The following is a 25,913-nucleotide window of genomic DNA, read 5'->3' as shown; positions in this document are numbered from 1 at the left end:
AGTGCTCTCTCTCTCTCTCTCTCTCTCTCAAAAATAAATAAACATTAAAAAAAATTTTAAGAATATTTGATTTATATGAAGTGTTTTTGGTTTTGTTTTTTTTTTTTTTTGGTATAGCTTTTTCTCTGTTCAGTTAGTGACTTTAGCAGACAAGTTGCATGAGCTGAAATGTTTTGATTTTCATTGTCTCCTTTATCTTATAGCAGTTTGGTATGGAATTAATTTTTTCCAGTTTTTGATATGTTTGTGAACAGTGTTCATTGATAAAGAGTGCCTTTTCCAGTTATTTTAATGAAACGCTATTTGTTTAATTGCAAATATTGTTGCTGATGGAAATAGGAGTGGAGAATGCTATCCTACATGCTATCTTAAATCCTGAACCAAAGCTGAAAACTTTATGAACATGACATTGACCACCTAAAACAAAACTGGTTTCCCTCTTCTGGAAGGATGAGTTGACAAAAAATGTTGGATTAAATATTATGGCTATGCTCTTAAAATAAAGAGAAGATTACTATGGAACAAAAAAGTATTTAAAATACTTGCCAATTTTGTAAAAATAAAAGAGGACTGCTTAAAACCATTGGGAACCATGTGATTTTTCTCATAGGTGTATGATCTTCTTCCACATGTAGAACTGTATGGTTATTTCTATCATGGCCTCAACCTTGATGATGGCAAGTTTGACTCTTGCATTCCTCAGAAGGATATATTCTACAATGGTTTGTATTATATACCTGTAAGCAACTATGGGGATGGAGACACCTATGATATCCTCAGGGTAAGATCACTTAAGACTTTAAAAATTATTTCATTTCAATTTTAATTGTAGCATTCATAATGCATATCTGTGTTTTATTAAATGTGTCGTTTTCTTCCTATTCTTGGAGACTGGTGTCAGTAATCTGTTTCAAGATGACTCAGAAACTATCTTATAAAAAGATATTAAGGGGTGCCTGGGTGGCTCAGTCAGTTAAGGGTCTGACTTCGACTCAGGTCATGATTTCATGTTTCATGAGTTCGAGCCCCACGTCGGGCTCTGTGCTGACAGCTCAGAGCCTGAAGCCTGCTTCGGATTCTGTGTCCCCCTCTCTCTCTGCCCCTCCCCTGCTCATGCTCTGTCTCCCTCTGTCTCTCAAAAATAAGTAAAAGATTTTTAAAAAGGTATTAATTTTTGTTGGTTTTCTCCCTCTTTTGTTAAAAATAAGTGGCAGTGAAATTATAAAACTTTGTGTTCGAAGTAATGAGCCAGGCTTCAATTTATTGCAATAAATGTTCCACAGAAATTACCGAACCAAGAAGCTGAAATATAGTCCAGGCACCATCAATTAGATCCGCTGAAGTCTCCATAAGAGGAGTCAGAAGGCATGGAAGGAAAAGGGCTAGACAGACTTTAGTTTAATCTACAAGGGACTGTGCATTGCATGTGTATATATCTATGTGTTTGCATCTGTTTGACGTTAATTAGGGTGATGATAGTGCTTACCTCATAAGTATTTTTCCCTTTGCATTAAATGGAGAATGACTTAAAATACTTAGCAAAATGCTGGCACATACATGCTAGATAAATCATAATGCTTATCACTTTTGTTCCAAATTAAAGACTTTCCATACATCAAATAGAGCTGACTTGACTTCTAAAATCCCACACCCTTGCTGGCAGAGGAAACCTCTATCATCTGTTTATCATTATAATATATAGTTGGTAGGCCTTTTTTTAGGTCTTGCATGAAAGAAACGCACAGCTTTCTTTTGTTGTTTGTTTCTTTGAAGGCTATGGGTCTGAAAGTTTTTACCAACCTTCATTACCGGAAACCGGAAGTATGTTCAATGGAGGGAAGGATGCCATTCCTCAGGCCGTTGCATCTAGACGCAGAAGGATATGGGCCAATATACAGTGCCCCATCTAGAATTGCATGTGGGTATCACCTCACGCCAGTCAGAGTGGCTAAAATGAACAAATCAGGAGACTATAGATGCTGCGAGGATGTAGAGAAACGGGAACCCTCTGGCACTGTTGGTGGGAATGCAAACTGGTGCAGCCACTCTGGAAAACAGTGTGGAAGTTCCTCAAAAAATTAAAAATAGATCTACCCTATGACCCAGCAATAGCACTGCTAGGAATTTACCCAAGGGATACGGGAGTGCTGATGCATAGGGGCACTTGTACCCCAATGTTTATAGCAGCACTTTCAACAATTAGAATCACTATATAATTAAAAATATTAAATTGGAGAACTGGGTAATCTAAAAATACCTTTAGTTGTGATTCAGGCGATCTAATCCCTTAAAATATACACATATGTAGATATATAATGGAAATAATAAGACAAGGTTTGCTTTCTATTAGGATTTTTAGACATGGCTAATTAAATTCACAGTAGTTTTAGAATTCTCATATCAAAATTTCACCAGTTTAATATTTCCTTATGTGCAAACACACATTTTACAACTTAATCAGATATATTATTTTGAGAATACCCCTTGGATAGGAATTTTTTAACATCCAGGTAGACTAATTGTTGTATGTTTTAATATTTAATTATTTTAATGCTTAAATGTTTAAACCAAAATCTGAGTTTCAAGGAGCATTGATAACTTGGCTTTGAATTTTATTTATTTTTTACTTTTAATTTATTTTTGGGAGAGAGGAAGACAGAATGCAAACAGGGGAGGGACAAAGAGAGGGGGAGACACCGAATCCGAAGCAGTTTCCAGGCTCCGAGCTGTCAGCGCAGAGCCCAACGAGGGGCTCGAACTCATGAGTTGTGAGATCATGACTTGAGCCGAAGTCAGACACTTAACCGACTCAGCCACGCAGGCGCCCCTTGACTTTGAATTTTAAAAAGATCCACAAAGTGGAGGTTCCTCAAAAAATTAAAAATAGACCTACCCTATGACCCAGCAATAGCACTGCTAGGAATTTACCCAAGGGATACAGGAGTACTGATGCATAGGGGCATTTGTACCCCAATGTTTATAGCAGCACTCTCAACAATAGCCAAATTATGGAAAGAGCCTAAATGTCCGTCAACTGACGAATGGATAAAGAAATTGTGGTTTATATACACAATGGAATACTACATGGTGATGAGAAAGAATGAAATATGGCCTTTTGTAGCAACGTGGATGGAACTGGAGAGTGTGATGCTAAGTGAACTAAGCCATACAGAGAAAGACAGATACCATATGGTTTCACTCTTATGTGGATCCTGAGAAACTTAACAGAAGACCGTGGGGGAGGGGAAGGGGGAAAAAAAGTTAGACTTGCATGTGGGTAATCTAGAATTTTGTGTCTTAGAGATGGCTAAAAGAGTGTGTGGAACTGGGTGTATTTGTGATAAAACTATAAAAATTGGGATTTATATGTGAATTAGGCCATGTTTTTGACTACAACTAGACATCCTGCAGGATAAGGCAGACTAGAAATGGTTTTTGGGTTTGGGTTTGGGTTTTTTTGTTGCTGTTGTTCAAAGAAAGAATTAGCTTCGGATGTACAAGGAAGTTTATTTTTATCGGTAGAACACAGAATCAGAAGTGTTTAAGAGCAGGCTATGTGTCGTGATGCGGGAGGGACAATCATTGTAAGTGAGTGTGATACAGGAGAAGGTGTCCTGATGGGGCCCTTATACCTGTATTACGTGTAAACCACAATCCACAGGGTTCAAGACAGAAGGCATTTTGATTCCCAGGTAGCCGAAAAGCTGGCATCAGAGACGTGAGTTCAAATAGTAGTCCGTTTCCTATTGAAAGGGCTGTAAACACAAAAATCAGCCATCATCTTAGGCGAATGAGGTAATGAGACAGATGTTCAAAATGGGAATGTAGTCGGGAAAGCAAATGAAACAAGATCATCGGAATGGGACTAAAATAAAAGCTGAATTCCAGATCTGAAAATACCTGAATAACACCCACAAATCCCCCTACACAATATCGAGTGAGTCCAGTAGTCGAAGTGGGGCTGATCCTGAAGATGAGTACCAGAAACTACTGGAGAAAAATGAAAGCCCTAACAACTTCATGCAAGGGTGGATTCAGTGGGTACTCAAGAGACCCTAGAAGTGTAGAGTTTAAAACCACTTCGAAGTCCTAGTCAAGAGGTTGAAGCTCTGTACTTTTTTTTTCTGCTACTCGATGACTCTATATTCAGTAATCTTTATCAGACACATTTAAACTGCTTAGTATCTTTCAACGAAATATACTGAACCCCAAGGCCATTCTCTGTAATGTCCTCCTTCTTCAGTTATTCATTTGTTAACTCACTCAACAAACATTTATTGAGGCCAGGTACGGAGTTACGCATCATAAAGGCAGTGGCTTCATCTCGGCTTTTCTGGAACTTTTAGTCTCACAGGGAAGCATGACAAGTGAAGCAGGAACACCAAAAACCTGGGAAGAGTGCACGAAATGGGAAGAATATAAACAGGAGACAAAAATTCCTCCGGGGCCTGTTAAATCCTTGGCATTTATGCCAAGACCTGAAAGATGAATGATTGTACATCGCAAAAGAGTTAGAAGCGCATTCCAAGCAGTGAGGGAAGCACTATGCAAGACCAGCGAAGAAAACAAAAGTGTTTCAGGGTGGCAGAAGGATGGCTCAAAGGCAAGGGTAAAGATAGCCCAAGCAAGAGGGATAGATAGCTCAGGAAGACCTTGTAGGGCATTGAAAGCGCTTACAATTCATTTCAGTGAAATCATACACTATTGACAAGTTTTCAGCCATCTAATATGTGTTTTTAAAAGATATCTCTGGCTGCTCTATGGAAAAGGGGATTGGGATTTGGGCTGCTTGTGTGAAATATTCTAAATGCTAGTAATTAAACTGAGAGACGGCAGTGCTGGGACTACCATAAAAAGGCAGTGGAAATAGAGAAACATGGATAGATCTGAGAGCTGTTTTCAGAGATTGGTTAGGATAGAAAATGCAGAAAGGGGGTCTGGGATCAAGGGCAATTCTTAAGTCTCTGATTTGGGTAAGGGAGTGGATTTTGGTACTTTTCAGGGAGACAGGAAATACTAGAGAGGAGAAGGGGGTGTATATAATGAGTTTACCTTTGGAACAGTTTCATTTGAAATGCCTGTAAAGTATCCAAGAAGAAATGTCCAGGTTGGAGACGCAGAGGTGGGGGGGGGGGGGCGCTGGGGAGACCTCAGCACACGTATTGTAATGGCGCCATGTGTGGGGATGTCAATGGGGAGATAGTGCCTAAAGAAGAGAAGAGGTCTTAGAAACCAGAGCTCTTAGAAACCAGTCAAAGAGGGGGAGATCACAGAATGGGGAGAATGGGAGAATGGGAGTGGCCAAAGAGAAGAAAACTAGAAGGATGTGGTGTCACGAAGGTTAACGGGAGTGACTATTTAAAAAGGACGCAGTGATTAAGAATGCTGGTTACAGCCTAGAGGCCAAGTAAGTGCAAGATACCAGAATGTCAAATGAGAAGCTCAATTCAGGAACAGACATCACTTTCTCTAAATCTGGCCCTGGAGGCACAATGTAGCCCGGTTGTTATTTTTGTCGGTTTGTTGTGGTTTTGAATAATGGCAGAGATTTGAACGCCAAAATGCCGGTGCCTAGGTGTAGATATACATTTATTGGCAATGAGCCCCGGGAGCAAAGCCCTATTTTGCTTCACATTAAGCATGGGTGACTAACGACATAGCTTATAGGTGTGTGCCTTTGAAACACGTACCTTTATTCTCTCCAGATAAAGCATTTCTCTTGTCTTTTAGCTGGTGACAAAATTCTCCTGAAGGAGAATTTTGACTATGTAGAACAGGCTATAATAGAAACGGTAAGAACAAACTTCCCAGAGACGTGGATATGGGACCTCGTCAGAGTCGAGTGAGTTTTTGAGTTTTCTCTCCTGCATTTATTTCTATTTTCTTTTCGTTGTTATTTCTTAAACTTCACCATCGGTCATATAAAGCAATACCGTATTTGTAAAATAGAGACTATCATTCATTGGTAGGTCCTGACCACGTTATTTTTTTTTCTCTAGCATTGTTTCTCATTTATTAATCTCATGCAGGCAGATGCAAGCTGCTTCAGCTTTTTTTTTTAATCGTGCAGTGTTCAAAGAAATTTGCCATTTTTAAAGATAAATTTGATAAAAATACGGCTTTCATGATTGTTATCTAATGCCCTGTCTAAACATTTGAACTTACTTTTTTTTTTTTTTTAATTTTTTTTTTCAATGTTTTTTATTTATTTTGGGGACAGAGAGAGACAGAGCATGAACGGGGGAGGGGCAGAGAGAGAGGGAGACACAGAATCGGAAACAGGCTCCAGGCTCCGAGCCATCAGCCCAGAGCCTGACGCGGGGCTCGAACTCCCGGACCGCGAGATCGTGACCTGGCTGAAGTCGGACGCTTAACCGACTGCGCCACCCAGGCGCCCCTAAACATTTGAACTTACTTTTAACCTTCAGTTAATATGTTTTTGCTTGCTCTGCACTACGTTTAGCTTCCTTGTGTAGACAAGGAATGCATTTTATCAATGATGTCTCCTTAGTTCCTCAGGTTCAGCAAACATGTCCTTCCTCGTCCCTGATACCATAACCCAGTGGCAGGCAAATGGCTTCTGTGTGAATGGTGACGCTGGGTTTGGCATTTCATCAACAGTCACTCTGGAAATCTCCCAGCCTTTTTTTGTTGAAATGACTTTGCCCTTTTCAGTTGTTCGAAATGAACAATCCGACTTGGTTGTCAGTGTCTTCAGCTACCTGAGTACATGTGTAGAGGTAAGCTGTTCCCTTCGATCTGGACATGAACTCTACCAACGCCAAAAGATCTCTCAATATTTTCCTTGAATATTGCCCTAGTCTCTTTATTCTCAAATGCAAAAATGGCCCTATCAAGTTATAAGACCTGTTCCCATAGTTTTTTGCTAGCAAATTGGCTAATTTTCTCAAGATGGGAAGAGGAATCGTAGCAGCAAAGTTTTTAGAATGCCACCCTCATTGCTTGACTGGTTTTTTTTTTTCAGATTTCAGTCCGGCTGGAATCATCTCAGTATTTTGAAGCAAATATCAGCACCCCTAAAAACAATGGCAGTGAGATTATCCAAGCTGGAGAGAAGAAAACGTATGTCTGGACTCTTCTACCGAAGACATTGGGTAAGTCAATGGGTATGCCAATCCCTCATGGAAAACCAGCCCTTTTGTTTTTTAACTTTTTTTTTCTTTACTTTTATTTCCAGTATAGTTAACACAAAGCATTATATTAGAGTCAGGTGTACAATAGAGTGAGTCAACAATTCTATACATTATTCAGGTCTCATCATGGTAGGTGCAGTCTTAATCCCCAGGATGGGTGAAATAGATGTAGGGAAAAAACAGCCTACTTTTATAGCCTTCATTTATTTTCCTTAAATCCTCTATACAAACATAGTTTTCTCCTTCACATTTTGTAAGTCTCATTTTTGTAAATTTTCTTTAAAAAAAATTTTTAAGGGGCGCCTGGGTGGCACAGTCGGTTAAGCGTCTGACTTCAGCCAGGTCACGATCTCGCGGTCCGTGAGTTTGAGCCCCGCGTCGGGCTCTGGGCTGATGGCTCAGAGCCTGGAGCCTGTTTCCGATTCTGTGTCTCCCTCTCTCTCTGCCCCTCCCCCGTTCATGCTCTGTCTCTCTCTGTCCCAAAAATAAAAAAAAAAATTAAAAAAAAAAAAGTTGAAAAAAAAATTTTTTTAAATGTTTATTTATTTTTGTGAGAGAGACGGCACGCAAGCAGGGGAGGGGCAGAGAGAGCAGGAGTCATAGAATCCAAAGCAGGATCCAGGCTCTGAGCCATCAGCACAGAGCCCGACATGGGACTGGAACCCCTGAACCATGAAATCATGACCTGAGCCAGAATCAGACGCTTACATGACTGAGCCACCCAGGTGCCCTTCCTCTTTGTAAATTTTCAATTAAAAATCCTATTTTGATCATCTCTTTTCCAGTTGCTAATGCAAAGCCACCATTCATTTGTATAAAAGCATAACATGATTTAAATATACTAGAAATGCCAATTTTCATGATCTATCAAATCCATATGTCTTGTCCCAAAAGGAGGTTATACTGTCATTAATGTTGCTCAGGTCCTCCACTTCTAACTTGCTCCTTCACCTATCATCGTGGACAAGTGTCACCTATACCAAAATTACTCCTCAATCATGATGATTGCCAGGACTTCTAAATTTGCTAGATATATCATGAAACATCAAAAACAGTGAACCCTTGGATGGAGATCAGACACTGAGAAGAGTATTTTCTTCATGCATGTGTTATCTGCAATATAGAAAAATAAATTTGGAAGTATCTTGTTGAAAATATAAGGGAAGGGAAAGTTAAAAAAAAAAAACTAGTAAAGAAAATGCTGGATGTGACAGATCCATGATACTCATTATCGCTGATGTAAAAAATTGTCATTAAAATTTCCTTTATTTCATGTTCCATGTTCATTGTGTTATTGCAGGCAGCAAAGAGTTTATTTATGTGATTATTTTGGTTCACCTGTGATGTTGGTGTGACTAAAAGTACTTTCCCTGTTAGATTTTGTTTCTCGATTTTTCTGACTACAGTTAAGTCTTCAAAAATCTTACCCTGGCAATTGAGATAGAATACTATTTGGCATTTTTTATGGTAAGTTTTATGGCATTATGTGGGGCGCACAGTTCTAAGAATAGAGAATCAAAGTCGTTCTTAAAAGGAAACAAATGAAACAAAACACAGCAACAAGTAAAAACAAGAACAGTAATTGGTTATATATATTGGTATATAGGCTTACAGTAATAGGAAGCCAAAAGAATTATCTTTTTCAATCTTCCAATTTTCACAAGCAATGACACTGAAGATCAGTTTTAATTACATGACCCATGATTCACGGGGAGTTAAAAACAACGGATTCCTTGCTAGCACTGACTTAAATCCAGTGCCCTTTCCACTATGTCATATTTTACTATTTGTGTTTGTTCAAACTTGGGAAAAGTGAGGATCCCTGGTTATTTGATGTTCTGTCCCCATGTTGGTATACGTAACCTTTATCGACAACCAATTATCAAGGAATTTGCTCTGGTGGCTTTGCAAATTATTATTTTTCCTTAAAATATTTTACTTTTTAATTAAATAAATGAATCATTTATTTTTTTTTTGTTGGGTTGGTTTTTAACTTCTTTTTTATTTGAGTAGAGTAGGCACACTGTGCGACATTAGTTTCAAGTGTAAAACTTAGTGATTGAACATCTCTATGGTATAACCACCATCCGTCTCCATACAAGGCTACTACAATGTCATTGACTATACTCCCCATGTTGTGCCTTTTATTCCCATGACTTATTCATTCCATGACTGGAACCCTCTCCTTCACGCAATTTGCCCATTACCCCACCCCCTTCCCTCTGGCAACTATCAGGTTGTTTGTATTTAGATCTGATTCTTTTTGTTTGTTTCTTTGTTTTGTGTTTTACATAATGAATCGTGTATTTAACATAAGGATCTTGAAACAGCTAAAACAGAGCATATCAAATCATCTTCAGTCAGGAGAAAGAACAAATTATTTTGGTCAAGCACAAATACGATGATCGTATGTATTCAGTTCATCCAATTCAAGATGTGGTTCGTAGAGTCTAACCATTTCCCATTACAGAAGAGCCCTATGGTCAACAATGTAACTTATATTCAGGAATGTTTTCCAGGTAAAGTGAATATCACGGTAGTTGCTGAGTCCAGACAAAGTAGTGCCTGCCCCAAAGAAGCAGCTGATCAGCAGAATCTAAACTGGAAAGATACTGTGGTCAAAAGTCTATTGGTGGAGGTATGTACATGCAAAACTGTCAGGCTCTTTCCGATAAGCAATGGGTTAAATATAGGGAGGCATTCTTCTTGAATATACTTAATGAATTGAGTATAGTGACTTTTGACACAAAATATATCATTTTAGATGAATTAAAGCAGCAGGAAAATTCATCCTTTCTTTAATTAATATCTGACCCAGGATAGTAAAGCTTAATATTTGAAACAGGCTTGATGATTTTTTGCTTGCTCCCAACTCGTGGTTCCTGTAGACCTGTTGCTCTTCCCTTCCTTTTTTTTTTAATTTTTTTTTTTTACATTTTATTTATTGTTGAGAGAGAGAGAGAGAGACAGAGCACAAGTGGGGGAGGGGCAGAGAGAGAGGGAAACACAGAATCCGAAGCAGGCTCCAGGCTCTGAGCTGTCAGCACAGAGCCCGATGCGGGGCTCGAACCCACGAACCGTGAGATCATCACCTGAGCCGAAGTCAGTTGCTTAACCGACTGAGCCACCCAGGCGCACCTTCCCTTCCTTTTTTTTAACCTACTCTTAAATCTGAGACAAATCTACTTGTCCTACACTCTGGTGTAGATCCCATCATCCTCAAAAAGAATTAACAATTCTCAGTAGATAATTCTCACCTCGCCTCTTGGTCCTACTCCACAAAATACTGTCATTTGTCATTGGAGATGCTGGATGGGATTGGGGGGTCGACAGTGTCCCACAATGATATCGAAGTTATCTCTGTTCGAACAATGGGAACACAGGGTCTAAAGTAGATCTTTGTACTACACAGTGACTTCCAAATTTAAACAAAAGGGGTCAATGAATGGATCATCTCCCGGGGACAAACATGGGCCAGTCATGCCTCTCTGAGCTGATTCTGGATTACGTTTCCTACATGGAAGGTGCCCCAGACTCATTACTTTGTGCTTGTCTTTGTTTACTCTTTGACAGCCTGAAGGTATTGAAAAAGAAATGACTCAAAGTTTCCTTATCTGTACACAAGGTAAGAGACTCTTTTAGGTGGTCAAATTAGTCCCAAAGAAAATTTGTCAAGTCAACTTATTTCCTTTCCTTACACATTAGTTCCCTGGCCACACTGAGTAATTTCAGTGATTTCATGTTAAGTGCCTAACGGGGGATGATTTTATTTCATCCCCTATCTTCATTGTACAATTTTGGCTAACCAAAAGTATAATTTGTGAGAATTTTGTTGTCAGTTCATCTATGACATTGGTCTGCCTCAACCCGTTTTCCCATTTTACATATTTTTTGGCTCCTCTTGCCATATGATGTGTTGCACAGCATTGGACAGAGGAAGATCGGGACTGGGAGAAAGCAACCCACAGACACATCACCACCCCTCAGTCACCTGCTTTGTGGCCATCTTGTTGATGATGATCTGATGTTAGTGGGAATCTCCAAACTTTGCCTTCTGTGTGTGCTGTTTTATATGTCATAGTCAGTAGCTTTTACATTTTTTTTCACACATAAGGAGTTTAGGCACTCTACTAATGGAAACTAAGGGCCATTATCTAATACACACACACACACACACACACACACACACACACACACCATTCTCTGAATGTATTATTATTCTAAACAAGATCAGAGATTTCAATTTCATCTTTCCAATAAGCAACTTGCAAAATAAAAGTCAATAATGGAATCTGTTTCCTAATATGTTTGCCCCACGTATCTGGCTGCTATTGTCTGTAAAAGAAAGTTATCACATTATCTTTTTTATCAATATTTTCCATCTAGGGACCAAAGTCTCCAATCAGGTCGTTTTGGACTTGCCAAGCAATGTGGTAGAAGGATCATCCAGGGCCTTTTTCACTGTTGTCAGTAAGTTGGCTAAATCTTGTCTTTCACAATGAGTTGAAAATTTTGATTGAGGTGATCTTAAAAAAAATTAATCCTCAAAATAACAGAATGGAGAGATTTCTCTAAACTATTAGTTGGAGGGAAGGATTGTTGAAGGTCATTCTCTATGCTTATTTCCAGTGGGATCTGAAAGGAGAATGGTTCCATTTTCTTTTTTTTTCTTCCACATTTTTTATTTAAATTCTAGTTAGTTAAGGAGCACCTGTGTGCCTCAGTCGATTAAGTGTCCAACTTCGGCTCAGGACGTGATCTCGTGGTTGATGGGTTCGAGCCCCACATTGGGCTCTGTGCTGACAGCTCAGAGCCTGGAGCCTGCTTCAGATTCTGTGTTTCCCTCTCTCTCTACCCCTCCCTCACTAGCGTTCTGTCTCTCTCTGTCTCCCTCTCTCAAAATAAATAAACATTAAAAAAAATTCTAGTTAGCTACATATAGTGTAATATTGGTCAGGAGGAGTAGAATTTAGTGATTCATCACTGACATATAACACTCAGTGCTCCTCACAAGTGCCCTCCTTAGTACCTATCACCCATTTAGCCCATTCCCCCCCCACCTCTGTCCATCAACCCTTAGTGTTTTCTCTATTGTTAAGAGTCCCCTGGAGCACCTGGGTGGCTCAATTGGTGGAGCATCCCCCTTGGGCTGAGGTCATGATCTCCCAGTCTGTGAGTTCGAGCCCCACATCGGCTAACAGCTCAGAGCCTGGACCCTGCTACAGATTCTGTGTCTCCTTCTCTCTCTGCCCCTCCCCCACTCATACTCTGTCTCTCTGCCTCTCTCAAAAATAAACATTTTAAAAAATTTTTAAAAGAGTCTCTTATGGTTTGCTTTCCTCTCTCTCTCTCTCTTTTCCCCTTCCCATATGTTCATCCATTTTTTTTCCTAAATGTCACACATGAGTGAACATGAGTGAAAAAAATGTATTTGTCTTTCTCTGACTGATTTAGCTTGCTTGGAATAATACACTCTAGTTCCATCCACATCATTGCAAAGGGCAATATTTTATTCTTTTTGATGGCTTAGTAATATTCCATCATATATGTATATATATGTGTATATATATGTATATGTATGTATATATATGTGTGTGTGTGTGTGTGTGTGTGTGTGTGTGTGTGTGATACTATTTTCCAGAGTAGATGCACCAGTTTGCATTCCTACCAACAGTATAAGAGGGTTCTGTTTTCAAATCTATGCCCTTAGGAAACACTTGTTCTGCTGGACAATAACTGCCATTTAGAAAACAAAGGCTTCTATTATAGCTCATTAATCGGAAATATTATACATATTTATATATTTCCCCTTTGAAAAATCAGAATAAACTTTGCCTGGTAAAGATGCTGAGAATTTCCTCAGTAACAGGCAAAATCTATTTTACAAAAGGCAAACTTCTCTTTCTAACATTAATGCTTTTGTGGGAGGGATGGATTGCAGTTATAATTCACAGGCTCAGTTTCTCAAAAAGCTAACAAGCAAACAAGCAAAGACACACTTTTCTAACTTCCCCCTGTCTCTGGTAAGGAGATTTTCAGAAATATTTTGTATGCTTTGGGGCACCTGGGTGGCCCAGTCGGTTAAGCACCCAACTCTTGGTTTCGGCTCAGGTCATAATCTTGCAGTTCGTGAGTTCGAGCCCCGCGTCAGGCTCAGCGCTGACAGTGAGGAACCTGCTTGGGATTCTGTCTTCCTCTCTCTCGGAGTCCCCCTCCTCTCAAAAATAAATAAACATTTAAACAAAAAAGAAACATTTTGCATACCAGAAACTCCTTTAACTTCACCGGCTACGCCTATCTCCTCTTTGGAATTACCTCAGGAGAACGTTCCTTGTTTCCACCATTTAAATGCAATTTTAGGGACACCAAGGTGGCTCAGTCAGTTAAGCATCTGGCTTTGGCTCAGTTCATGATCTCAAGGTTCATGAGTTCGAGCCCCGTGTTGGGCTCTGTGTTGACAGCTCGGAGCCAAGAGTCTGCTTCAGATTCTGTGTCTCCCTCTCTCTCTGCCCCTCCCCTGCTTGTATTCTGTCTCTCCCTCAAAAATAAACAAACCTTAAAAAACAACTGTAATGCGATTTTTAATATTTCCTACTTCCGCTGTGTGTCTTTTATCTGCGGTTGTTAATGCTGAGGTACCAACCATAAGCAGTGGTAACCTTCTGCTTTTCTTATTTTTAGGGGATATTCTAGGACTTGCGATGCAGAATCTGGAGAATCTTCTCCAAATGCCCTATGGATGTGGAGAGCAGAATATTGCCCTACTCGCATCGGATACCTATGTCCTAGACTATCTACAATCTACTAAACAGTTGACCGAGGAAGTTAAATCTAAGGCTTTCTTTTTCTTGTCTAACGGTGAGACTATTTGAGTAATTTCCACCCATAATAAATAAAATCAATTGTCCCTGATACCAAGATGTCCTAAAGCTATTATTATGAGGTGGTCTCGTGGGGGGGGGGGGGGCAGGTAGGTATTTATTTTTGACCCATAATAGTGGGTCTGGACCCCCAACTGAGGTGCTGAGTCCTAGCTATTTTTTCTTTTTACTTCAGTATCTATGTGGTCATTCAGCTTCACCAATTAGAACAATAACTTTTAAAATTATGAGCCCAGTTTTTTTTTCATCTGAACATTGTGCCACCCTACCTAGTTTGTTGCGCTTGTTACTAATAGCTATAAATAGCTCACTCATCAAGTTCTGTATTCGTTTGCCCAATTGTATTCCATTGTAATGAAGTGACTGGATTTGTATGTAAAAAAAAAAAAAAAAAAGGATATACAAACCTTGCAAAATGTGACACCAAGGAGAGATCCAAGGGGATAATTTCTCCAGGTTTACTTTCCAGAAAGATATCACAGAAATAAATTAACCTTAAGGAAAAGGTATTAAACAATTAGTTAAGTGCCACTTAGTAAGGTAGGCATAGTCACATGTCATATCTGGTCATTAAAACCCTGTAAAGCATGACTTACTTTTTCTCACTATGGATAGAGAACACAAATTTCAGAAATTATACTTGAAATGATCCTCCTAGTAATTTCTGTCTGTCTAAAACCCAAACACAGGGCTTGTGCTATGCTGTTCTTTTTCTTCTAATTTTCGTAGCTTGAAAAACTAATTTCCTATTTTTTTTTTTATTTTAGGTTATCAAAAGCAGTTGTCTTTCAAAAACTTTGATGGTTCATATAGTGTGTTTTGGCAGAGTAACCGGAAAGGAAGCCTATGGTAAGAGATGAACATTTTATTTTAAATAATGTAAGAGTGATCCAAAGAGGGCTTGTGACAGTCTGAGGGGGCTGATTTCGGTGGGATTTGGAAGCAAAATGAGTTTCAAAGTGACTTTACAGAAATGAATCACATTGACTAAAATGTTTGACTGTTCTATCTCTAATACAACCATATACCTAAAGTACCGTGGCAATTTGCCTAGCAGTCTGATCATTTAATGACACCCCCCTGTACCGCCACAGCCTAACATTGTGGCAAATGACACAGGTTGGTCTACACTTCTCAGAGAGCCATGTAGATTCAGGAGAGAGGAAAGGAAAACCAGAAGGCCCCAGAGCATCTAATTAAACCCATTCTGTCTCCGTGTATAGATAATCCAATGAACCACAAAACAAGAATTTTGAGTGGAAACACGCTGGAAATTACCTACGCTTATGTTCACACATTGAGGTTCACAACATTTTACTGACCCAGTGGAAAAATCCACTCTCAGTAAATGTTCTTTGCGGTCAACAGGAGCCAAATTAGACGCAGCCACTCTTGTAGGGGGAACAATGCTGATGAACCTGTTGGAGAAATGACGTCTCTTTCTTATCTAACTGTTGTCTAACTAGTGATTTGTATTACAGGCTCAGTGCCCTTACTTTTAAGACATTAGAGAAAATGAAGGAATATGTTTACATTGATGAACAAGTTCAAAAACAGACCTTGCTCTGGCTTTCAAGCAAACAGCAAATTGATGGCTGCTTTAAAAGTGATGGCAAGCTTTTCAACAATGCCTGGGAGGTGAGAGATGAACAGAATTAGGCCTTCCTCGCGACATTGCATTGCCTACCTTTCCTACTTCTGGTCTAACTCATCTAGAACAGGAATATTTTTCCTGGGAATATTACCCCTTCTGAGTCCACCAGGGTTGTAGGTCCCTGGTGTATTGGTCAACAGACTCATTCCCCTGCATGCATGTTAACCACAGCGAGACTAACTCCTCCTGAACCTGCCGTTTGCCTCATGGTCTTTAGTTCTTCCATAGAACTGGTCTCCTGCAGTGGAGAAACTAAAAATAGGAGAGAAGGAAGAAAAAAGAAACCTGGAAGGGAAACATTCATAAATTTAAAGTCAGACAATATGTTAAAGAATGGGGCCCTAATTAGGGAATTCATTCCTATTTATGGATGGCAAGAACTTTCAGGAAGCATATCCAGTCATTCACAGCATTTCAGTGAAACTCTTTCAATGTTTTCTCAAGTCAAAGGATGAAGGCTTAAGTTGCTGTAGGTCAAAATACAAATGAGATGAACTATGTCCTTGAAGGTACCCACCCCTTCCCTTCCCCTGTGCATATGTAGGTAAATCACTAGGCATTTTCCCTTCTGCTTTCCTTTCTTTGAGGATACCTGTACACCTCCATTCCATCCTCTACATTCTTTTTTTTTTAATTTTTTAATGTTTATTTATTTTTGGCAGAGAGAGAGAGAGAGAGAGCATGAGCAGGGGAGGGGCAGAGAGAGAGGGGGACCCAGAATCTCAAGCAGCCTCCAGGCTCTGAGCTGTCAGCACAGAACCCGATGCGGGGCTTGAACTGAGATCATGACCTGAGCCGAAGTCAGCCGCTCAGCCGACTGAGCCACCGAGGTGCCCCTCCGTCCTCTACGTTCTTTATTCTCCTAACCTTTGTATTTCCCTCTGAAAACAAGCCCTGATCATGATTTTTAGCATGCCATAGTATCGCCTAAAATATTCGGGGCTTTCCCTCTTTATTGTTCAGAGTCACCACACCTATTTTTGGATTTGAAACCTAAAGCTAATCCACTTCAAAATATGGACAAATGGCCACTCTGTATGGTATTTCATTTTAATGCAATTTTTTTCAAATTGTTATACTGTTTGTAGTGTAGAAAAATGTCTTTATCTTTTTACTGTTTTAAAGTTTGTTTTTGAGAGAGAGCACGCACAAGCGTGAACAGGAAAGAGACAGAGAAAGAGGGGGAGAGAATCCCAAACAGCCCTCGCGCTGTCAGCACAAAGCCCAAACCTGTGGCTCGATCCCACGAACCGTGAGATCATGACCTGAGCCAAAATCAGGAGTCGGACACTTAACCCGCTGAGCCACCCAGGCACCCCTAGACAAATGTCTTTAAATTATTTCAAATCTCTTCTTCACAATAGGAGCACCCTGGTAGAGAAGAGCTCTTGTCCTTATGTAGAAAATGAGAATTGTGTATGTTCTTTTCTAAAACATCTCTGCAAGCTTTCTTCTTACTGGGCTCGTTACCGATCACTGCTTCCGTTTGTCTGATCTTACCCAATCCCTTTTCCACGATTCAGTGTGTGTGTGTGTGTGTGTGTGTGTGTGTGTGTGTGTTGAGTTGGGAAGGAGTAAGAAGCAACAGAAAAACAAGAACCCATACTGCAAGAGAGTGGTGATAGAACCTGTTATAATTTAAATGGGTCCCCACAGCTTATTTTGGTGTTCCTTTCTACAGTTATTTGCACCTTGCAAACTGAGCTCCTCAGATGTTCATTTTCTGAGGAAGAAAGAGGTCACCTTTTGCTTAAATAGAGAAACTGAGAGGTTTATGCCAGATCAGAGGATCTCAAATGCCATCTGAATGCTATGCACCTATATCATTAGAGCACCCATTCATTTCCCTGTGTCTTATTCCTAACTTTTTGAATCAGAATCTCTTGTGTGAATGCTGGTTTATCTAATGCTCAAGTTCCCCCACTGCATTTTTATGCATTGTCAGCTTACAAATTGCATAACTTATAGATGCTTTTCTGATTTTACACTCTACGAATCCTTGAGACCTGACTATCGTTACCTCCTAGGATACGTCCCCAGGGATGTTCAGGCAGCTTCGCAGCAACCTTCTGCTCGAGGGCAGCAGAAATTCTGTATTTGTTTTTCCAAATGAACAACAAATAAAGGAAAATAGAGCCATGGGAGTTATTTGGAATTCATGCTCAAGCCTGGGTCATGCAAACAGATTGTCATTTCGTGTACTTGACATTAATTGTATTTTTGTTTATTTCATTAGTGTAATGAATCTTGATGGATTCTCACTCCAATAGCATAGTTATTAACCATCTCATTTTAAAATTACATTTAGGGGGCGCCTGGGTGGCTCAGTCGGTTAAGCGTCCAACTTCGGCTCAGGTCATGATCTCACGGTCCGTGAGTTCGGGCCCCGCGTCGGGCTCTGTGCTGACAGCTCAGAGCCTGGAGCCTGCTTCAGATTCTGTGTCTCCCTCTCTCTCTGACCCTCCCCTGTTCATGCTCTGTCTCTCTCTGTCTCAAAAATAAATAAACATTAAAAAAAAAAATTAAAAATAAATAAATAAATAAATAAAATTACATTTAGGATGTTTTTATAAATAAGAGTATTGGTTCCAGTGTTTCTAGCATACTTAGTTTCACTTCAGAAGAATAGCTCTTTTTTGTGTGTGGTCTACTATCCTGTGTGATTAATTGTTCCCTTGTGTTTAGGGTGGAGAAGAAGAGGACGTTTTACTCACTGCCTATATTGTCGGAGCGTTCCTTGAAGCTGGACTCAATTTCACCGTACGGATTCTTATCATCCTTGAGTTCCAGCCAGTTGAATGCACATTAAATGCGTTATGGGTTCAGAGCGATTTGAAATCCTTAGACTGAACAAAACATCGGGAGAGCATTTAATTCATTACCCCTCCTTAAGTTAAAGCTGCTCAAAGTTTTTCTGATTCATAGAAACCTCTGATGAACGCTTGCGTTTTTCTCTAGGGAAAATGCACATAGGCACACATCCGCAAGCTTTTCATGCCATTTCAGGTATTGAGATATCTCCTTATGTTCAGCCATGAATTTCAGGTTAAGAAGTCCTGTTTTAGGTGTAGACGTAACCGAAGAGTCTGTTTGTCAAACCAGTTTAGTATGTAAACATTTTCAACTTAAGTGTGATCATATTGGCTACCCCCCAATCCCAAATTCAGATTATCTGACTGAAAAATCTATTCCTGAACTAAGTGAAATAGCAGGAATTTTTAGTCACTAGTATATCTCGAAGAGCATCCTTAGAAATATAATGCATATTACTTAGCTTTTATTTCCCAAACATTAATATTGTCATTAAAACTGAATTTTAACAATATTTATGAACTATCACACACACGTGTATATGAATAAGTTTATATGTAAAATATACTTCAAGGACATATTGTATACATTTTACAGAATGATTAGTTTAAATAGTCAGCAAGCTTATAAAGTATTCAGGTATTATTTTAAAATATATTATTCTTCGCCTTGACTAGTTTCCTGCTCTACGAGACGGGCTCTTTTGCCTAGAGGAAGCACTTCAACACGGGGTCACTAATGGCTATAATCATGCAATTCTAGCTTACGCTTTTGCATTAGCTGAAAAAGAGGAGCAAATGGAATCCTTACTCCAGATCCTGGATCAATCTGCTACCAAAACAAGTAAGTATTATTAGTCACTCTTACTAATGAGGATGGCCTTGAGAATAAAGAAATGCAACTTACTTAGAATCATAATAGGAACCCATGTCTTCACTGGTCTGCTTCCATTTCGCTTGTGGAATTTCTCGCCTCCCCTTTATCTTTAAAGAACATTACAGGGGCGCCTGGGTGGCGCAGTCGGTTAAGCGTCCGACTTCAGCCAGGTCACGATCTCGCGGTCCGTGAGTTCGAGCCCCGAGTCGGGCTCTGGGCTGATGGCTCAGAGCCTGGAGCCTGTTTCCGATTCTGTGTCTCCCTCTCTCTCTGCCCCTCCCCCGTTCATGCTCTGTCTCTCTCTGTCCCAAAAATAAATAAATGTTGAAAAAAAAATTAAAAAAAAAATAAAGAACATTACATAGGGCACCTGTTGGCTCAGTCAGTTGAGCATCCAACTCTTGATTTCGGGTCAGATCCTGATTCTGGAGTCAAGGGATCAAGCCCTGCTGAGCGCAGAGCTTGCTTAAGATTCTCTCTCCCTCTCTCTCTCTCTCTGTCCCTCTGCCCTTCTAAAATTACAAAATTGAATTTAAAATTTAAAAAGTTTTAAAACAATAAAAATAAAATCAAGAACGTTACACGTTTTCTATTTCCCTCTTTCTCCTTTCTGTTAGTTTCTTTTCCAATGAGTGAAGTAGAGAAAATCAAGCATGGTGACCATGCCGTCGACCAAAATTACTGTTTGTGTGACTTAATCACATACTGCTTTTAACCTTAGGGAATTGCTGTTGGAAGCTATATGGGTTTTCTAAGACTGCCATAACAAAACACTGCAGACTAGGTGGCTGAAACAACAGAAATTTATTATCTCACAGTTCTAGAGGTTTAAAGTCCAAGATCAAGGTATCAACAAGTGAGGTTTCTCTTCTTGGCTTATAGATGGGCATATTCTCCCTCTGTCTTCACACGGGCGTTCTTCTGTGCACCTGTCTGTCTGGTGTCCCTTCTGTGTATCCAAATTTTCCCCTCTTATTGGAATACTAGTCACACTGGAGTAGAGCCCACGTTAACAGTGTCATTTTCACTGAATCACCTCTTTAAAGGCCCCATCTCCAAAGAAAGTCACATTCAGAGGTACTGGAGATTAGGGCTTCAATATGTGAATTTTGAGAAAACACATCTCAACCCACAGCAGAGGTCAGAAATGGAAGTCGCACTGTTCTTATGTGTAATCAGCGGTATTTATAGGGACTATGTGAAAATTCTTCCTTTTCCTTAGATAATGTCATATACTGGGAACGAGCAAAGAAACCCAAGACAGAAGCATCCCTGTTCTTTATTCCTCATGCGCCTTCTGCTGAGACTGAGAAGACTTGTTATGTGCTCTTGGCTGTTCTTTCCAAGAAAACTCCTGATCTCACCTATGCGAGTAAAATTGTGCAGTGGCTTGCCCAGCAGATGAATTCCCATGGGGGTTTCTCCTCCACTCAGGTGATTGACATGGGCCTGATATTAATCATATGTTTCATGCGAAAGATGCTAGCCTTCAATAATCTGGGTAGCAAAGGTAATCATAGAAAATACCTTCTGAGATGAAGAATATTTGATATTGTGTATGCCCAACGATTTGTTGGGCAGTTCTTGTGCAACAGAGACTCTACCAAGAATTCTTCATATACAGATGAGTAAACTAAGGCCTCTGTTCAAGGAATTTGTGACTGATTTTTACCTCCATTTGCACAGTAAAAGTAGAATATAAGTCTAGAAGGGATTGTTACCGTAAGTACCAGAGTCTTGATGATGTTAGATATCCAATAATACTATGATACTACATATAGACCAAGAAAAAAAATTTCTCTCTATTTATGTGGTGTACGCATTGGGAAAAACAAATGGAAGTAAGGAGTAACAAAAGAAATGGGTATACAAAACAGTGGCTTATGTCTTTCCTTAACAGGAAAAAAAGTAAAATTCAAAGAAATGCCGTTTCATTCCTATGAAGGAAATTGTTACTTCCCTCCTTATTTTCTTTGCTTTAGTCTTAGTATCTGAATAAAATCATATGTTAGTGAATCTCCCAACATCCTTTTCTGATTCTGACTCCTTTTCTTGAAGATTGTTGGGCATAAGCATTATCCAAGGCAGCCAAAGTACATAGAACCTTAATGTTTAGAAAAGATTTGACACTATTTTCAACAACAGAGACTACATTGCATTAAATCCTTTAAACGAACATCTAATTAAGATGGGTTGAAGAAGATTAAATGGCAATCATTGCATAAGCAAATGTATCTTCCTATGACTTAAGATTTGTTTCTTGGTCCGTTGACCTGTCTTAGGGATATTTTTACGGATTGATTTAAAGTTCATGGTCAAGTGATGACTAATATTGCAACATAACAGAACTTAGATCTTGGCTTCTACTGTTCTTTGCAGGACACCGCAGTCTGTCTTCTTGCCATGACCCGCTACATGAAGTTAACCTTTTCTGATGACCAAAACACCGTCACCTTTCGCAGTGAAGAATCCAGTGAGATTTTCCAGGTTAACAGTGACAATCGCTTACTGGTCCAGCGTTCCGAACTAACAAAAGCACATGGACAATATACAGTAGATGTGGAAGGACAAGGTTGTACGTTTATCCAGGTAATAGCAATCTACCTGAGGCAGAGATAAATATTTGCCAGTTAAAAAGCCAGACTATCCTTTTAGTTATAGATAGAGTGTTATTTTACCGTTTTATATTTTCATTATTATCTCCATTCTTTCTCTCATTGATATTTTCTAATCAAAAGCTGAAAATGCAAGTTATTTTATGAAGAGACACTTACAACTAAAGATAGCTGGGTAACTGAGAAGTTTCTCGAGGAATGTCACTGTTAGAAAGAATTCCGATATTTCCATTAAATTATGTAAAGGTTCTTACATCTTCTGAAAACTGAACAATTACATTTAGCCTTATTCCCTGATGGTAAAGATATAAAATAAAGTGCATTAGAAATAAATATAGAAGGGGGGTGCCTGGGTGGCTCAGTTGGTTGAGCGCCTGACTTCAGCTCAGGTCATGAACTCACAGTTTGTGAGTTCGCGCCCCACGTCGGGCTCTGTGCTGACAGCTCGGAGCCTGGAGCCTCCTTTGGATTCTGTGTCTCCCTCTCTCTCTCTGCCCCTCCCCTGCTCACGCTCTGTCTCTCTCTCAAAAACAAATAAACGTTTAAAAAATTAAATTTAAAAATAGAGGAAACAGAAGTCCTTCAATTTTTACTTCAGGATAAATTTGTCTTATGATTTTCTTACGATTTGCTTTTCTTGTTAGGCTACCCTGAGGTATAACGTACTCCTACCTAAGAAGGCATCTGGATTTTCCCTTTCCTTGGAAATGACAAAGAAAAACTCATCAGATACATTCCAGAGCCATTTTAACCTGACTGTAACCCTCAAGTGAGTGTCCCATTTTGACATCAACTCCCAGCTTAGACAGAGGGCGATAGATCAAACAATAATTATTTTAAATAGTAGCAAAATAAATATTAATGATGGCAACCACGATGAGTTCATAGGTTGGTGGTGATATTTCTACAGCATAGTTACTTTATAGCTCTCTCTGTACACACCAGTTTAGTACTTATGCAAGTATGATTTGTATTATAGGCAAGTATAAATTTGAAAGCTTCTGCTGGAAATATATTCCAGCAATGCTCCCATTTGTGTGTGTGTATGTGTGGTGTGTGTGTGTGTGTGTGTGTGTAAGATCTGTCAGATTCGGGCAACAGAGATACTATTTTTTTTTCCTCCTGAAGACCACACAGTGGGGCCAGTACAAGGAAACTTACAAATACTGGTTCTCTAACTATGCAGAGCAAAATTTTAGATTTTTATTATTTGGAGTAGACAAAATCATTCTCTTGAATTAAAATATAATTTATCGATGCCAGAGAGCTTTAATCCTAGTTAATATGTGGAGAAACACCGAGTAAAATTAGTTTGGGGGATTTTTCTTAGGATTTCCGAATGAAAATCTTTTAAACGTCAGGGCTAAGATAAGAACTACATACGCTGTGGAACCCTCAACTTCATGTCCAAACAATGCTGTCCAGAGTCAGGGACATAATCTAATAGTCAGGGCATGACTACTCTATGATTCTGCCAACATCTTGCTTTCCAAAGATATCCTTTAAGTATTGTGCAAATCTAAGGCTAACATAAGTATATGTCATATAAATTTATCAGCTTGGTTTAAAATTTATGATTTTGAGGCCTCAGGTAAACTTAAAAGAGATTGGAGAGATTCTGGGTCCAGGTAATTCACTCTTTACTCCAAATTACGCTCCTTTGTATCTTCTCATCCATTATTATTCTAGTAGTGCCTATTCTCAGATGTTTGAGAATGACTTTCTTCACCCTGTTCCCTCTTCAGTTCTTGCCTTTGCTCCAGACGTACAGACAGTTGATATCTACGTCTCCATCATCCTTGCCTTAATATAGGTCACTTCTCCAGACAGTTGTCTCAACTTGTGTTTGTTTTTAAATTTCAGATATACTGGAATCCGCAATAACTCCAATATGGTCCTTGTTGACGTCAAAATGCTGTCAGGATTTACTCCAGTCATGGCATCTATTGAGGAGGTAAATAATAGAAGCCTAAAACTTGAGCACAGAAAAGGCTATAGTGTATACATGGAATAATTCATTAGCAAAACAAAATCGTGCAATTCTTCCTTTAAACAAATATATTCAGAGTTCATTTGTTTGTTTTTGCTGTCACACTGGAGGGACGGTGTTCTTACTTTGTAGCAATTAGAAGTCATTTTTTTCCCATAGTTCATAATTAATTTCTTTATTTAGTTCCTACTTGTGTTTATAAAAATATCATGGCATGGAACACCTAGGTGTCTCAATTGGTTAAGCATCTGATTTCAGCTCAGGTCATGATCTCACAGTTCATGAGTTCGAGCCCTGCATCGGGCTCCACGCTGGTGGTGAGGAGCGTGCTTGGCATCCTCGCTCTCTCCTTTCTCTCTCTCTCTCACTCTCTGCCCCTCCTCTACTTGTGCTTTCTCTCTATCTCAAAATAAATAAACTTTAAAAAATATCATGGCATAAAGGAACATCCATAAAATGGATTCCTGACAGTCAGTTAAGTAAAAAGCATGAAACATTCAATACTAGAAGATATTCTTTAATATCTATTCTCCATCCCTCCCTGCCAATTTCTTTAAAGCTTGAAAATAATGGCCAAGTGATGAAGGCTGAAGTCAAGAATGATCATGTTCTTTTCTACTTGGAAAGTGTAAGTTGAGCAATAATTGTTTTTTTTTTCTTCCGTGGCTTTCTTTTGTTGTCTGAAGGTAATTGGATGCTTGTATTTTATTGATACATATATGAATTTTTATCCAGTTGACCTTTGAATGACACAGGTTTGAACTGCATGGGTCCATTTACACAAGGATTCTTTTTTTTATAAATGCAATACAATACTGTAAGTATATTCTCTCTTCCTTATGATTTTCTTAATAACATTTTCTATAGATTTAATGTAAGAATACAGCATATGATATAACATACAAAATATATGTTAACTGTTTATGTTATAGGTAAGGCTTCTCTTCAACAGGAGGCTATTAATAGTTAAGTTCTGGGCAGTCAAAATATATATGCAGATTTTCAACTGCACAAGAGGTCGGTACTCTTAACCTCCATGTTGTTCGAGGGTCAACTGTATATCTGATGGGGTTTATTAGAAAATATGGGACATTAGGGGCGCCTGGGTGGCGCAGTCGGTTAAGCGTCCGACTTCAGCCAGGTCACGATCTCGCGGTCCGGGAGTTCGAGCCCCGCGTCAGGCTCTGGGCTGATGGCTCAGAGCCTGGAGCCTGTTTCCGATTCTGTGTCTCCCTCTCTCTCTGCCCCTCCCCCGTTCATGCTCTGTCTCTCTCTGTCCCAAAATAAATAAACGTTGAAAAAAAAAAAAAAATTTAAATAAAAAAAAAAAAAAAAAAAAAATATGGGACATTAAAGATGCTCAGTGTTCTTCCATTCCCACTTCTCCCTCTTAACTCTAAATGTCATTAGATATTTAACATATTTAATGATATCTAAATATCACTAGATAGTAAGAGTTAACAAGCGTGTTCATAATATGCTTTAGCTACTTTACTAGAATGACTCAAGTCAGCAATATCATTTTCCTGTTTTTCATTCCTCACAGCATCTAACATAGTATGGACACAGAGTCGATGTAGAATTCATGTAGAGTTTAACAGGAACTCCCAACAAAGGCTGGCATGAGTTTTAGAGTCGTCCTTTCTATGTGTACATCATTACCTTTCACATAAATGCCTACATTACACTAATGCTCTGAACTAGATTTCTTTCACTTCAATATAAGCAATGGGACTTCAAATTTCTTATAATTTAATGTCACCTAACACATGATTTTGTCATTATGTAAGATACTGATACCCTAGTTCTTTTTTTTTTCAATATATGAAGTTTATTGTCAAATTGGTTTCCATACGACACCCAGTGCTCATCCCAAAAGGTGCCCTCCTCAATACCCGTCACCCACCCTCCCCTCCCTCCCACCCCCCATCG

General features: G+C 39.3%; 1 protein-coding gene across 2 annotated transcripts in view; it reads left to right on the top strand.

The window, feature by feature from the left end:
- Positions 1-25,913, top strand: part of LOC115518323 (ovostatin homolog 2-like) — a 56,280-nt gene that overhangs the window by 28,299 nt on the left and 2,068 nt on the right. Inside the window, exons 16-33 of one of the 2 annotated variants that reach the window (XM_030321759.2) lie at positions 611-781; positions 1,774-1,918; positions 5,731-5,842; positions 6,512-6,740; positions 6,986-7,115; positions 9,674-9,792; positions 10,728-10,779; positions 11,541-11,624; positions 13,836-14,012; positions 14,803-14,884; positions 15,517-15,673; positions 18,375-18,449; positions 19,178-19,343; positions 20,599-20,810; positions 21,756-21,965; positions 22,636-22,760; positions 23,855-23,945; positions 24,541-24,609. In XM_030321759.2, the coding sequence (XP_030177619.1) occupies positions 611-781; positions 1,774-1,918; positions 5,731-5,842; positions 6,512-6,740; positions 6,986-7,115; positions 9,674-9,792; positions 10,728-10,779; positions 11,541-11,624; positions 13,836-14,012; positions 14,803-14,884; positions 15,517-15,673; positions 18,375-18,449; positions 19,178-19,343; positions 20,599-20,810; positions 21,756-21,965; positions 22,636-22,760; positions 23,855-23,945; positions 24,541-24,609 (2,406 nt within the window). The remainder of the gene's footprint in view (positions 1-610; positions 782-1,773; positions 1,919-5,730; positions 5,843-6,511; positions 6,741-6,985; positions 7,116-9,673; positions 9,793-10,727; positions 10,780-11,540; positions 11,625-13,835; positions 14,013-14,802; positions 14,885-15,516; positions 15,674-18,374; positions 18,450-19,177; positions 19,344-20,598; positions 20,811-21,755; positions 21,966-22,635; positions 22,761-23,854; positions 23,946-24,540; positions 24,610-25,913) is intronic. The other variant, XM_030321760.1, reaches the window with a different exon arrangement.

This window comes from Lynx canadensis, chromosome B4 (genome assembly GCF_007474595.2).
Source record: "Lynx canadensis isolate LIC74 chromosome B4, mLynCan4.pri.v2, whole genome shotgun sequence".
NCBI classification, from domain to species: Eukaryota; Metazoa; Chordata; class Mammalia; order Carnivora; family Felidae; genus Lynx; species Lynx canadensis.
The sequence above is the reverse complement of the archived record's forward strand: the minus strand, read 5'-3'. Positions and strand labels throughout refer to the sequence as shown.